The sequence below is a fragment of the Benincasa hispida genome, chromosome 2 (assembly GCF_027475165.1).
Source record: "Benincasa hispida cultivar pf3 chromosome 2, pf3_genome.v1.1, whole genome shotgun sequence".
Lineage (NCBI taxonomy): Eukaryota > Viridiplantae > Streptophyta > Magnoliopsida > Cucurbitales > Cucurbitaceae > Benincasa > Benincasa hispida.
In genome coordinates, this window is record NC_143479.1 from 33,509,998 (window position 1) to 33,526,158 (window position 16,161).

Consider the following 16,161-nt stretch of genomic DNA (forward strand, 5'->3'; position numbering starts at 1 on the left):
AAATTGTATTTCATGTTTTCATATATATGTTTCTTTTAAAATTAAAAAAAAAAAAAAAGTTGACATGTTTTTATAATATATTATAAATCATAAAAACCAGTTTGTAGCTACTCACAAATATTGTGTTATACGAACATGTTATATTTAAACTTTTGTAGAATTATCATTTTCTAATATCATGCCTTATAAAATACATATTTTAATTCAAAAGAAAGGAAAATAATTGAATTTATTACATTTGTTAATGTTTTATCTTAACAGTATCATTGTGTATTTTAAATTTCAAATTCAAAATTAAGATATACCTTAAACATAAAAATATTGTTTTTAGAATTTGCATTATTTGACCACAAAATCTAAAAGTAGTTTAGAAAAACAAAGTCCATATTTTCTACTAAATATGTATTCTTAGATAAATAAGAAGAAACAACTAGTCAAGATGAGAACATAACTCAACTAACCTAAAGTTTAAACTATTAATCTCGAAGTCAAAAGTCCGATTCTCTTATTTCAATATTTTTGAATAAAAAAATTATAATGTAATTAAGCTAAAAAATAAGCTAATGTAATTAGTAAGAGAAGTACGAATAATATTTTTATATCTTCCAAATGTATAATACAGCTATTTTACAACAAAATCAATTATTCTCATCAAGACAGTTTGGCCGAGTGGTCTAAGGCGCCAGATTTAGGCTCTGGTCCGAAAGGGCGTGGGTTCAAATCCCACAGCTGTCATTTCTCTCTAATTATATGTATTTCTTTTTCTCGTTAGTAATTATTTATGGAAAAAAAGAACAAAATTTAGCCAGACTGTATGTGAGTTAATTTTCTATTAGCTTTGTAATTAATGTCAGTTCACATATAAATCCCACTAATATTTTCATGCTATTGCTATCTAACAACATTGTTTCTTTTCCCTAATTGTTTAGGTTTCTACTTTTGGTCTTTATATTTTTGGCTTTTGTTTATTTTGATTCCTATATCTTTAAATTTTGATCTATATTATACTTTCAAAATGTTCATTTTGGTTATTGTACTTACAACTCTAATTCATTTTAGTTATTGTACTACAAAAACGGATCCTTTGGTCCGTAAAAATGATATAAAAAGGGAAATGAATGGACTACAATAGTCTCTTCTTAAAAGTACAAAACCAAATGAATCAAAGTTAAAAGTACAGGGACCAAAATGAATGTATTAAAAGTATGAAGACCAAAATGAATCAACACCAAAAAATATAGGGACCAAAATTGTATTTAAACCTTGTTTTTATCTGTACAATTTCCATTATCTATTTCTTCTAGGATCTAATGGCAATACTAGAGGGGGTGAATAGAGTTATTTACCAGTTTTAATTTAAAAATTCTAAATGTGACGTCTAGACATGAGTTTTAATTTAAGAAAATTAAATAACATCAAACAACCAATTCAAGTTAGTAACATATATCACAATCATACAAATCAACAAAATAACCCTAACACGCAATCTAAAAATTAAAAGATAAACAAAATGCAGAAGTAAAGAGTTTAAGGAAAAGAAGGAACCGAATTTATAATGGTTCGAGCAATGTGACTGCATCCACTCTCCAAGATTCCTTGGTTATTTTATTCTCTACCTACACGGTCTTTTTTTTTTTTTTTTTTTTACCTAGGCTAAAGAGAAACCCCCAATGAAATAATCCTAACATGCAATCTAAAATTCAAGTTTAGTTGTCACATTTGTCATTTAGAATTTTAAAACTAAGATTAGTAGACAACCCTATCCCCCTCCTCCCTCATTTAGTGTTGTCATTAGATTCTACAAGAAATAGATGATGGAAACTGTATGATTAAAAACAAGGTTTAAATACTATTTTGGTCTTTATACTTTTGATGTTGATTCAATAAAATACTCATAATGTAATGACCCGACTTTCTAGAATAGAAATCAGACAGTTACTACATGCATGCATAAATATCAAAACACCATTTTCACAAAATTTGACTAAATTCAAAAGATTAAAACAAATTTTAATTATCCAATCTATAAAAAAATATATATATAAAATCTCTGTTTGGGGTACCCCAATTTTAATGAAAAATAAGTTAAAAAAATTTAATGAAATATTCAAAGAATTTAAAGGTATAATCATAAAGCTAAAACTTGCAAACATACGAAAAACATATACGGAAGCGTTTTCAAGTCCCAAGGCTCGGTCACTCGTCATTCTATCCTTTACTTTACCTAAAAGAAAATATAGAAAAAATGGTGAGTACAAAAATACTCAGTAAGTGAGCTACTACTGATCTCACTAGGTGAACACGTTAGCCTTCTTATCGAGACAAAGGTATGCATCCCGAACATAGGCATAAGCATAAGGGGCAAACCCGAACGCCCCCTTTAATAGGAAGTGATTTCAACAGAGTCACCAAAGTCATAAGTATAGGTGGTGATCACATAAGGACACCAACATATACACAAGGGGATGTACGCAATCAGATAGGAGCGCTAATAGTCACTATCAATCTGTCATGCAACATAAACATCCAAATTCATATCAAATACTAGCATATTATAAAAATCATAATGACATAACCCATGAATTTACAGAGCAGTCTCAACAGTCAAATATGAGTTATTCATGGCAGAACATCTATCACAATAGAAACATGTTTCCAGTGTTTTCACATTCATAACATCAACTTTTGGTTTCAAGGGCAAACCGATAGTAAATATATTACCTTAGATTTAAGCTCAAGCAAATTAACAAACCAAAACCCTCTTTACTTTGAATAAAAACCTTAAATCAAACCATAAACATTAACCAAATTTTAAATTTCAATATTAGGGGCCTAACTTTAATCACCCAAACTTAATTAAAATATCTCTAACTAACTTACCTAATAACTAATGGTAGCCAGATAATCACTACATTTACCTAAAAGCTCATGATTATCGTCAAACAGTAGTTCGCAAAGCTCGAAATCCTCAACCTAGAAGCTGAAATCCCATGGGTAATGTCAGATTGAAACTAAAATTAATGGGCATTTGGAGATATCCCAACAATTCACTTGATGAAAGAGAGGAAAATGTGACTAGATGGCAACTGGCGGGCGACGAGATGGCAACCAACTAAAATGGTTACGAACATGATAGCAGAAGCAAATTGGATCAAAACATCTTTAATTACACTAATTTCATAGACTAAGCATGCTGGTAAAAAAAAGGGAAATATGGGTTGTAAGAACACCCACCCTTGTAGCTCAAAATTCTGCCTATTCACTTGATGAATTTGATCACAAACACGTTGTGGACAACTGCAAAAGTTTTTCGTGCTATTCTCTAGCCTTAGAATAGATTGTTGGATCCAAATTTGTGATGAATTTTGAAAAATTTTAGAGTTTGAGTGTTGTTGGTTGAAATAAATTTGAGAGGGAATTGGGTATTAATTCACCATCAAAATCACCCTCTAATTTCATTTTCTTTTCATCTTTTATAGAAGATGCTATGAATGATAGAATAGAACAAATTGACAACAAATTTGTTAATTTATTTGGTGAAAATTATGGGGGCAAAATGTGGGTTTAAAGATTGTTTAAGCAAGGAGTTAGTCAAAATTCCAATAAAATCCATTAACTATTAAAATGAATTTCCTAAATTCAATTTTTAATCTAAATTTTCAAAACCCACGTTGGATTTAAGATTATTTTAAAATTAAAATTAATTTAGATAGTTAATTTTAAATAAAATAATTTTAAACTATTTAATTAAATCTTTTATGAAAATTCTTGTAAATAGAAAATTCTCAAAAATATTTACATTTTATACCAAAACTTTCCAAAAGTGTTTGGACTTTAAGAACTTTTTGCTATAAAGTGTGATATTTTTAAATATTTTTTATATTTAAAAAGACCCCAATCTTTTAATTAAATAATATTTAATTAAACATGTTAATTAATTTTAATTAATTTATTATAAATATTAAATTAATATTTTCATACTTAATCTCAACATCTAAAAAACAATATTTAAATCGAATTTAAACATTTCCAATGCTTTTTATTGTTTCATTCATCATTAAATGATTTTTGGTTTAAGTATATCATGTATATGTTGGGGTAGATGCTCTAAATCTCGTAGGGTCCTATAGTTTATAATTGTAATGTACAAACATTTTATTTAAGTAATAAAATATGTGATTTTTTATTTCAAAATTAGTTGCATTAACAACAAACCAATAAACTAACATCCAGGATTATGTAGTAGCTTAAACATATATGTAAGACATACGGACGGATCATGTTTAAGTGATAACCTAAATGGTCTGAAGTAGATAGATAAGGTTAAATACCTTATCCTGGTGATACTAGGAGTATGACCCGCTTTGTAGAAGTCTACTTTTAACCAATCTCTCAATCCTATTGAGATTTATTGGACCTAATCTTGGTGCCAAAGTTTGTCATTTTATTTAGGAGAAATCTTTTGTCTTTTATTTTGAGTTGTTGCAATTCTGAACATTTCAGTATTTAGAAGCATCTTAGTTGCTAATGGTCTTAGCACAAATAGTTACTTTCTAAGTTTACAGAACAAATTTAAATACCATTCTTGTAAATAAACACTTTGTCTATACTAAAATTAATAGAACAATGTTGTTCCAACAAACATTAAAATCAAGTTCTTCTTCAAACCGGGAACTACATAACATTGTTTAACAACAAAAAAGATTTTTGTAACTATAATCTAAGGTCGTCCACTGCCACTGCTGAGACGACTTGTCCAGTTCCAACCTGCATAGTTATCTCGCCAGTTTCAATTTCCTGCTAGGTACTTATTCCCTGAAAATATGATCAGTGCCCCCTAAATCAATTATCTAAGCAGAATCATTATTCTCCATTAAAAAGATTTTCAGAACTAGTAAAACATTTTTACCTTTTTTGGCCTTTTTTTCTCTGTCAAGTGCTTAGGACATTTTTACCTTGTAGCTATAGCTGGATCAAAATTACCGTTTTATCCCTGTAGTTACATCTAACTTCTTTTAGTACCATTAGTCTTTCTAATGAACAATTAGTCATAATCTCACTATAACTAGACCCCTCTCTAGTTAGTGAGAGAATGAGGTGCATCATTGTTCAAGACTCGAAATTAGCCTTTGAGGGAGTAATTTATCTATTTACCATAACAATAGGAAGGAGTGAATTCCTTTTTAAGTAGCTGTCTTCCTAGCTCCTCATTGGGACGAATCTCAAAATGGTAGGCATATTAAGTCGACGAATCTGGCCACTGTCACCCATACAGATCGAAGGACCGCCCCCATAGGCAAGAGTTCACAACCCACTCAGGATTAAGGTCTACCTATAGCCATCCTAGTGAAATGTAAGTCTCTTCAAGTAAATGTGTCATACAAAGACTAATCATTTCGTGGTACAGTCTTATACAAACTATTAATAGAGTAAACTAACATGTAGCAGAAGAAATCCGAATTAATAAGTACTCTAATCATACTTAATTTGAGTTTAAAAAAATGCATTTGAAACAAAATTTTAGAAGAGAGTTTCAGAATACAATACCCTTGAAGATTCTTTTCAATCACAGCTCCTCTGCTCAAATTGGTTCTCTAAAATGCCAAAGAACCACCACAAATATCTTCTCTACTATCCTCTAACTTGGATTTTATGGTGGAAATACAAATTGAGCTCGAATTGATGAAGGGAAGTGGAAGGTTAGAGAGGAGTAACAGATTTATGTACTTCAATTTGCATGAGAGTTCAAATATTATCAAATCAGATTAATTTAAGCAAGTTAATCATGCAACCATCTTAATCTCAGCCTAAAGACACCTCAAGCTACTGATTATGGGTGGGCTAGGTTTTCAATTGGGTGAAATCACCCCAATTAGAAAGGAAATGTTGGATAATTCCACTCAAAGTGGAATTTTCCATGTTAAAATTCAATTTTTTAATTTAATTTTAATTTTCATTAAAATTAAAAATTAAATCAAATCTAATTTTTTATTTTAAAAAAAATGAATAATTTTTTATTTAAATAAATAATTAAATAATTTTAATTAATCAATTAAATAATAATTTAATATCAAATATTAAATTAATAGAACACCTAATTCATACATGAATCCTATTTATGTAAATCAATATTTAAATATTCTCTCTGATTCCATTTAATTTAAACTAAATTAAACGTTTAATTATATCTAATAAATTAATCAAACCCTATTTGATTTTGTACACTTCAAATTCAAAATCCTAATTTCAAAATTGAACATTTCAAATTGGCTCAATACGTTAATCCAAGACATATGTACGAGCTAGTAGAGGGATCTTATGTACCTATAGATCATGAGCTCCAACGATTTGAGATTAATTGGCTATTTGGCTATACTCTTTAGACCAAATTAATCAATATTCGTTAACTATCGAGACACACCACTATAGCTCGATAGTTGCACTCTCCTCACTGTAGATATATTTCAGTCCATTTTAACCATAATTAGTAAGTCGATCTTTCACAAGTCGTTCGTATTTATAGCTAGGTCAGAGTTACCGTTTTACCACTGTATTTTGCACCTTAAGCTCCCACTGATCCTCTATTTGAACAATTGGTTTATAGTCCAACTTATAAACCATGTCCCTCTCGATCATGAGAGGGTGGGGCCTGTTGGGTTGTGTGTCTTAAAACTCACAGTTTGTAAAGTTAAACACATTCTATTATCAATAAAGATGTTATTCAACATTTCTTCAATAAAGTTGTTATTGAATCTTTAAATTGCATTCATATAGTCTAAATCCAATAAACTAAAATCCATGGCTATTACATGAATACTTGAACTTTATGTAGAGACATAAAGATGGATAAAGTTCGAGTAGATAACCAAAATGGTCTATAGTATATGAATAAGGTTGGATGTCTTATTCTGGTAACACTATTGTATGCGGCCTACCCTGTTGTAGTTACAAGTTGTTGTAAAGGTGCTACAAACGAAGTGGTCCTGATTCGTTCATGTATTGATATGAGGAGTAGGGGCGTCCTATGCAATGAGTTTGCATAAGATTGGACCAAGAAATAAGTCACTCTTACTTTATAACGCTATTTACTGTTTAAGACTGACTATTTCGCTTAGATGACCTAGGTAACTCGATTTTAATCTTGAACTAACTATGAACTTCTATTTATTTGAGATTATCTTTAGATTTGCATAGGTGAGGGTTGGCTCAATAGCGATGGTTCAATAAGCCTCCCATTTCATAGGTAAGATCGGGTAGATAGCTGGGAACATTGGATGCAAGACGGAATTCACGCCTACCCGATTTAGGAATAGAAGAAAGGTTGTTCTCTTAAGTACTGAATCTAGGTCCTGAACAAGGGGTCCCACCCTCTCATTGGCTCAAGAGGGATCCGGTTTAGTGATTGGATCATAAACCAATTGTTTATTAGAGGATCAGTAGGAACTTAAGGAATAAGATATAATATCGGGAGTAAAACAACATATTGATCCAGCCGTTATTATGAACAACCTGTGAAGAGTCGACTTACTGGTTATGGTTAAATCACGTGGACACAAATATATCAACAGTGAGGAAAGTGCAACTATCGAGCTATAGTGGTGTGACTTGATAGTTAACTAATACTGATTAATTTGGTCTAAAGGTTTAGGGACTTAATAGTTAACAACCCCTATAGTTCAAAATTCTCCCTAAAGTTAAAGTATTCAAATTATAGCCATGGATTCATTTATTGGATTTTTATAATAGAATGCAATATCAACAATAATTTATTGAATAAAATACTCAATAATACTTTTATTGAAAAATAGAATATGTTAACAATATTTACAAACCGTGAGTTTAGGACATTTTCAACAACTATGTAACAATTCAGTCCTTGTATTTTAAGACGTGTGACAATTTATAAGTTCTTGATAATGGGCAGAAATGCACGTTATTACAGTGCTAAGTTATAAAACAATGCAGGATTGCGGTGATAAAAATATACATTATTGTGTCGAAAAGCATTAGGTTCACAATATTGCGATTGCAAGCGTCCATTGCATTAAAACAGTTAACTTATGTATTTTTGTGCAGAATATGCGTTGACGCAAGGCAAAAAATGGATCCCAAAGAAATCAACGACCAAGCGCATTAAAAGATTGCGTTAACGCAACGCTATGCGATCAAAATTGCACTCACGAATATCTACTCGAGAAGGTTGCTGCATAGAGCCGATGCATCTTGGTGGGCGCATTTGGGTGAAAAGCATAATAAATCACGATGGGACAGAAAGCTGATGATGGTCGATTCCGAATTAAGTTGACAAGCTGTTAACGAACTACTGTAGCAAGTACACTCAACTTTTCGGTGACAAATATTCTGCGCCTCAGATAGATAATTAATGCCATCCCATCAGTGCAATCATAAGAGAGAAGAAGCCTTTTACCCCGAAGGTCTATAAATACCAAAAGCCACCTTCAGTGACGGAGTTCGACAGTTAGATAATTTTCTCCATAGATTAAAGTAGCCTTGTTCATAGTTTTTCTTTTACTTAGAAGGTGGAGCGAGAGAAAGGAAGAGACGCCGGAAGATCACCCTGGTAAGCTCGAGAGAGAACCCAAGAGACGTGGAAAAACAGAGAAAGGGCCAACTCTTGTGAGAGCAAGATTATCTTTTGAGCAGAGTAGAGAAGAATAGTGTAAAAGCCTTGGGAAGCAAGAGATTGCTACCAGGCTCTTTATTCTTATTCCGCATTTTTATTCTGTATTTCAGTTACATATCTATAAAATGGAACTTTCTTATCTACATCTGTTCACTCTCTTTAAGCATGCATGAGTAGCTAAATCTATCGAATGGGTTGAGAAGAACTTAGCTAACATGACCTAGGATTTTAATTGCATGGGATCATCTTGTCTTATGTTACGCCCATTACCTTTTTAGAGCTACTCGAGAGAGAGTCTAAAGAAAGAACCTAAGACTTGAGAGAGTTTGGTTAGAATTTAGACTCGAGAGAGTAAGATTGTTCTGCATAAGCAAGAGACAGGGACTTAGAGATAAACTCTGTTTGCCTACATGCATCGCATGCACCTTAGAGATAGGTTATGGTAATATGCGGTCGCCTTGTATGTATGTGTGTCATTCGTCATCGCATAAACAAGAATAGAGGCTTATGTGTAGGTCTTAAAGACATCATCGTATATATCACATGCATTTTAAAACTAGAAGCCGTAGCATTTGCATTGAGAGATGATTTGCTATTGTATGTGTGTAACATGATCGCATAAAATGAACGCAATCATAGGAAGTATTAGCTGAACCCCTTCTCAACTCGTTCCCTTGCATATTCATCGCATCTTCCATATTATTAACTCTTTTCTTAACTCCGCTGCATACATTTCATACTGTAAACAATAACCCAACAACTCTTTGATTTATTGGTTACCGCAAAGTAATCTTAAAAATTATTGCCGCATATTGTTTTCCTTAGTCCCTGAGTTCGACCCTGGACTTACTAGGAAACTCAATAGGATTTATACTTGGGTCTTGTTGAGAAAACTTTTTATACAACACATTTTCCATCACCACAATTCTTTTCATTAATTCACCGCATAAAACAACGCATCAATTTTTGGCACCATTGCCGGAGACTTGGCAGCTAATTGTTTGTTGAGTTTTGTGTCTCTATGACACCCTTTTTACCTTGGGAGTATTGTAGCTTGTGCGACCAAGTTGCAACCAATATTAAAGCGTAGGCGATGTGCTGAAAACTAGTATTGACCCCAAGATAGTAGGGCAATCAGTTGCATGAGCTGAAGGTAATTCTAAGCACATGGTGGCCAATATACGCCCAACAATTGCCAGAAGTTCCAATCGTCAGGGCGAGTCCCTTGACCTAAGCAATTGAGAACAATCTCCTGCATGAGAGACTCCTTGCGGTGGCAAAACTCCAATTTCTTTAGGGACGTCTTCTACTCTATCATTACCTAGCTTTCTTAGTTTGGTTTTTTTTTATTGTTATTTTGGATATACGGCTGCTTCCTTGGTTATGGTGAATTTACTCCTTGTAGGTGCGAAAATAAGTCTCCTCGGTGCACAGTTACAACGGAAGAATTCCCTCCATCTTTCAATGCATGGCTTCGATCGCATGAATTCCAACGTGTGATCGCATGCATTATTCTGCTTGAGGTTCTTTTCTTGTTATCTTTTATGCATTATCCTTTTGAAATTCTCCTTGTCTGATTGCGTTCCTTTGCGATGCATCTATGATGGTATGTATAATTCACCGCATCTGCTAATTAAGCATGCTCACCTTACTCTTAATAGCTTCTTCATACTTTGAAAGTCTTAAGTTTTATTTTGTGCAAACCTTCACTCAAACGTTTGTTACCGCATTCCTGTTGATTTTGTTTTTAGCTTTGCGGTGGGAACGCTGCCAACCTCTAAATTTGGGGGGGGGGGGGGGGGGTAGCGATCCTAGAGAATTGCGTTCATTACATTGCTATCATTTTCCAAAAAAAAAAAAAAAGAAAAGACAAGAAAATTTTGAGAATAACAATTCCACTGTCAACACAATGGGGAAACCCATGTTGATAAGAGTTAAGTTGTGAAAGGCACTTACCCGTAGTTGGATGTCCGCATGACACACGTATGGGCAAGCCAAAACAAAGGTAAGTCGTTAGGATCAACGCATAAGCACAACTCTTCTGTCGGGCGCAAGCCAAATCAAGCAAGACAAGAGTTGAGTTGAATATGGAACATAACAGAAGTTGGATGCCCGCATGACACACGTGAGGGTGAGCCAAAACGAAGAGCGTAACCAGGTTCAACGCTGCATTTGAATAAGTAATCACAAAGTTTTGAATTGTTTTGAATGAGCACATTCTCAGAAGCTAAACGCAAAGTTGCGGAGAATGAATAAAAAGTTTTTTAGCAAAGGCTTGCCGGATCTAAACTTAGAAAAGATCTTTTTGAAGAAGTAGTCGAAGTGGAGGAGAGTGTTGCGGCCATAGTTAGAGGTATGAGTAAATTATATTCTTAGAGGCTAGTCATCGCAAAGGAAAGCCGGAAGGTGAGTTGGAATTTCTTGAGTATAACGCATGCTTGAGGACAAGCATGATTCTAAGTTTGGGGGTGTGATGACGGGCAAAAATGCACGTCATCTTAGGCCTTTTGTTTAGAATGATGAGGATTGTTAAGAGAAATATGCGTCGAATATGTTGGAATTCATGAGAAAATGAGTTTCCATCGTTCAACATCAAGATTCTCGGCTAACCCACTATTATGCGTTATTATGCATTAAATTGTCTATCTTTGTAGCTAACACAGGAATCGGACGCAGACGCGGAAGTCGGGCTATCGCATAGACGATCGCATGCACGATCGCATATGCTCGACGCATGAATATTGCGTCCATTAATCGTATGCGGTGATCGCATACGACAGTCGTATGGGTGTTGCGGTTGTTGGACGAATGCGTCCATCACGTGAGAATTGCGGTCGTCGAGTAGATGCGGTCATCGTGTAGAAGTTGCGTCCATCACATTAAATTGTCTATCATTGCAAGATTGCGACTATACGATTTTAACCATAATAGAGGGATGAACGCAAGGTTGGTGGAATGGAAGCATCAACTCATATCTCGGGAAAATCAAAAGATGATGTTGACATTTCACCTACCATGCCGTTAGCAGCAGAGATTCAGAAAAGGACCAACGCGCCGCAAATGTCAGAATCAGAGTAGGTCCATTAATGTTGTTGGCGATCCAGCTCTATAAATAGAAGCCGATGAGCAGAATTTCATTTTTATCCAAGTTTCGGCTTTCGGGCGGATCCTTGTGATCCAGACTAATGCGTGAGAAGAAAGTTTGAGAGTTCTTCATCTTCTTCATTCATTTCGAGTGACGACCGGAGCCTTCGACGGAGTTAGATCTTGAGAGAGTCAGCTCCACCGCCCTTCCATGGCACCACTGGCAGCCTTAACACACATCTACTGGAAGCAAGACATTGTTTCTAGCTGGTTCTTTCATTTTCTCTTATTTTCTGATATTGTATTGTATTACATTTTGGATTAAGAAATTAATATATTGTGTGTTCAATGTATTTCTATATTTCCTTCAGTTCCATCTCCATCTTCATTTACTTAGTATCCTTAACCTTCATTGCATCACTTCGTGAGACTATTAAAATATCGCATACTTAGTCATGTGGATTAGAGATATGAAGCATGTAGAAAACCACCGGAAGGTGTGCGTTGTGCGAGTGTGTGAGAAAACCTTAATTGCTTAGTGTGAAGCTATAGCAACGCCTGTCTATAGGCGGACGCAATGCTTGTCTATGAGTAAAGTCAGCAACAACCAACTGTTCGAGAGGGTAAGTGGTTGGTCACATTAAGCAATGTAAGCCAATGTTTACTAGAGATAGGAATAATCTTACGTCAGTCAGGTTTATGCAATTTTCTTGTCTTATGAGCGCATCATTCATCATTTAGGCCTACCTGGAAGAGTAGTCTAAAATCCAAATCTAAGACTCGAGAGAGCGGATTGTATCACATAAGCAAGAATGGAAAACTTAGGAATAAGCTCCATTTGCTATTACACAACGTATGCACCTTATGGAGAGGATATTGCATGCGTCCAAGAAGTAGGATACGGTGGTATGCGGTCATCTTGTTTATGTGTGGGAGCACATAGACAGATTTTTAAGTGAAAAAAAGGGTTAGACATTTTTCAAAATTACCTTTTAAAATTAGAAAATTTTCCAATTGACTCTGATTTTTTTTCCTTTTGTTATATTTGCAAATCTAAAACACCATGGCTAAATTTGCAAATATATTTTTTTTGTCCTACCCTCAATTCGATTATATTTTCACAAATTTTAGACCTTCATCCAATAAACTTACAAAGGGTTAAATGTAAAAACGGATCTAAAGCCCTAGTTATGGCCCCTCGTCAAACTTTATCAGCAGCTGGAATTAAGAAGCAAGCTTCTCTTACTCGCTATCTCCGCTCCATTCTTCGAAACCACTCGGTATGTTTCTTGAATCTTCAAGTTCTTCTTGTTAATTCGCTTTATTTTAATGTTCTTTTCTTCCTCGCTAATTGTTCTTTCATACTTGGATTTTCTGGGAATTTTCTGTTGTTGTTGGATTACCCATTATCTTAATTATCACTTTTTGATTCTCTGATACTGAGTTTCTTGCTTCAATTTCGTGCATTAGATGCCTTTTTTTTTTCACTCTTTCCGGATTGTTTTGTTTGTGATTGTATGCTTTTCATCTTTATCATTTCCTAGGTTCTGAAAATCTACTTTAATCTGCTTATGTGCAGAAGGAAGTAACAAATTCACTTTTGGGTCAGAGTAAGTGAGCTATTTCGATTAAGTTTCAGTTAATCATTAGTTAGTTTCAGTTGAAATGAAGCAGCTGATTACTGGGTATTGATTATCTCCTTCCCTTAAGAGCTTTGAAGCACTGCCCTTTACTTTGAGTTTGTTATGGCGTATACATTGACCGTTCAGAATTATATGGTAACAGTTAATGGTCTGCATGAATGTTCCAAACAAGAGTATGCTAATACTGGTATTGGCCAATGCTCGTTGGAAAAAGAAAAACCATCTTCTTTACACTTAAATTGTTTTTGTAAGTCTAGTTGCAGTAGTTCATATAGCTGTCATATGAGTACAACTCTTGGTTTAGGAAGAAAACAACACGTTTTACATTGTAAAGGATTGCAGAGGAGTGTATGCATTGATAGAGTTGATGATGCATATGAAGATGAATTGGCATTGAATGGTCACGAGACAACGGTTGAGAGAAATTTTGTTGAGAAAATGACTAAAAAGAAGCTCAGTTCTCATAATGGTTCAGCATTGTATTTGGATGGGCCTTTTGTTGGAAATGATGAAGAAACCAACAATGAGATTCTACAAAAATTCTGCAACAAGGGGAAGTTGATGGAAGCATCTAGGTTAGTTGATATTATGGCTCGTCGGAACCAGATTCCAGAGTTCCATTGTTGTGTAAACTTGATTCGTGGCTTTGTAAAGATTGACCGAATGGATAAAGCTGTACAAGTCCTGAAGATCATGGTGATGTCTGGTGGTGCTCCAGATATTATTACGTACAACATGATGATTGGTGGTTTATGCAAGCAAGGACATTTGGACTCTGCTATCGAGCTCTTGGACAATATGAGTTTTAGTGGCTGCCCCCCAGATGTGATTACATATAATGCAGTAATCCGCCGCATGTTTGACAATGGATATTTTGATCAGGCTGTTGAATTTTGGAAGGAACAGATCAGAAAAGGAACTCCTCCTTATTTAATTACTTACACAATCCTCATTGAGCTAATCTGTAAGCACTGTGGAACAGCTCGTGCTATTGAAGTATTGGAAGAAATGGCTAATGAGGGTTGTTATCCTGATCTTGTCACATATAATTCCTTGATCAACTTAACCTGCAAACAGGGAAAATTTGAAGATGCAGCTTTAGTTATAGATAATCTTCTTTTCCATGGAATGGTACCCAATGCTGTTACTTACAACACCCTTCTCCATTCACTTTCAAGGCGTGGGCGTTGGGATGAAGTTGATGAAATCTTAACAATCATGAGTATTAGTTTGCAGCCTCCAACAGTTGTCACTTACAACGTCTTGATTAATGGTCTATGTAAAAACGGACTTTTAGATCGTGCCATCAACTTTCTCAATCAAATGTTTTCCTACAATTGTTTGCCTGACATTATAACTTACAACACTCTACTTGGTGCTCTTAGTAAGGAAGGTATGGTAGATGAGGCTTTTCAATTACTTCACCTTTTAACCGGCACGACTTGCTCTCCTGGTTTAATTTCTTACAATACTGTGCTTGATGGGTTATCGAAAAAGGGGTATATGGATAAAGCAATGAGTTTATACGGTCAAATGACGGAAAATGGGATCTTGCCAGATGATATCACCCATCGATCTATAATTTGGGGGCTTTGTCGAGTAAACAAATTTGTAGAAGCTGTGGAGATATTGAAGGGATGTCTTGAGGCAGGACACAAAGTGAATAGTAGTTCTTACAGATTTCTAGTTCATGAACTATGCATAAATAAGAAGGTGGATCTTGCAATACAAGTTCTGGAAATGATGTTATCGAGTCGATATAAACCTAATGAGACAATTTATTCTACTATAATTAACAGCATCGCATCTGCCGGTTTAAAAGAACAGGCTGATGAGTTACGTCAGAAGTTGATTGAATGGAAGGTTTTAGGTAAGCAAGCAGTTTAAAAGAGTTTTCCTTTTTTTCTTTTTGGGGAAAATTCATACCTCATCTACTGCCACTTGAAGATTTAGGCAATAGTTCGTCGCGGAAGTTGTACAGTTCTTGAAAGTTGAATCCTTGAATCTTACTTTTCTTCTATGCAAGATACCCTTTTCCTGTTTCTATAAAAAAGCTCGTTTCGAAGTTACTTGCATTGGACTAACATTTCTATGATCAGAAATAATCTTTTGGCCCTTGCATCAACCTTAAATGCATCTGTAAGTAATTCTTGACCCTCTTCACTAAAAGAAATGCAGACCTGTTAGACTTTTGATAACTGTGTTAACCATTAGCTTACTTTAATCAGATCCCGATAGGTTACAACTGTGTCCAGGAATTCTAAAATAATACCATTTTCATCAAGAAAGAACAATGGCGGAGTTTTTTTTTTTTCCTTATGTCATTTATTGCCCTGGAAAATGTTCTCACTGGTTGGTTGAACATGTTGTAATATATGTTTATCAGATAAATAAGTAGTACTGTTACTAATATATATTTATTTTACAATCATGTGTTTTTTTTAAAAGGAAAAAAAAAAAAAAAACATTACAGTTTTTCTAAGAAAACGTAGTAGATTAGGGACTAATATAGATAGACATAGGAAATTTGACAATTGTAGCAAGGGGATGTCCACTACCCTTGTTTGCTAATTTTTGTTAGAGAACAATACATCAGTTGTAAACTCTCCTAACAACTAGTGAATGGAACTTATGATCAACTTAAAGTATAATTTAATTGGTTAAGATATGAGAACAATATTAGTATTGAATCAACAAGTTAGAACACTATTTGACGACACCAAAAATTTATTATGATTCAATACTAATGGAACATTCAATTTTCTGGCATACCCAACTTAAAACTCTAAA

The 16,161-nt window shown here is 34.2% G+C and overlaps 1 protein-coding gene and 1 non-coding gene across 3 annotated transcripts; both read left to right on the top strand.

Moving 5' to 3' along the window:
* The first annotated feature begins 655 nt into the window (after positions 1-655).
* Positions 656-735, top strand: TRNAL-UAG (transfer RNA leucine (anticodon UAG)). Its single transcript has one exon. It is a non-coding gene; the product is annotated as a tRNA-Leu (tRNA).
* Positions 736-12,853: 12,118 nt separating this feature from the next.
* Positions 12,854-15,569, top strand: LOC120072148 (Pentatricopeptide repeat (PPR) superfamily protein). Of its 2 annotated transcripts, none has more exons than XM_039024559.2 (2): positions 12,854-13,008; positions 13,308-15,569. In XM_039024559.2, the coding sequence occupies exon 2, from the start codon at positions 13,474-13,476 to the stop codon at positions 15,256-15,258; it is 1,785 nt and encodes a 594-aa protein (XP_038880487.1). In that variant the 5' UTR covers positions 12,854-13,008; positions 13,308-13,473; the 3' UTR covers positions 15,259-15,569. The 2 variants fall into 2 exon arrangements, with proteins under 2 accessions (XP_038880487.1, XP_038880488.1); XM_039024560.2 differs by having other exon boundaries at positions 12,895-13,008; positions 13,273-15,569.
* Positions 15,570-16,161: the final 592 nt, after the last annotated feature.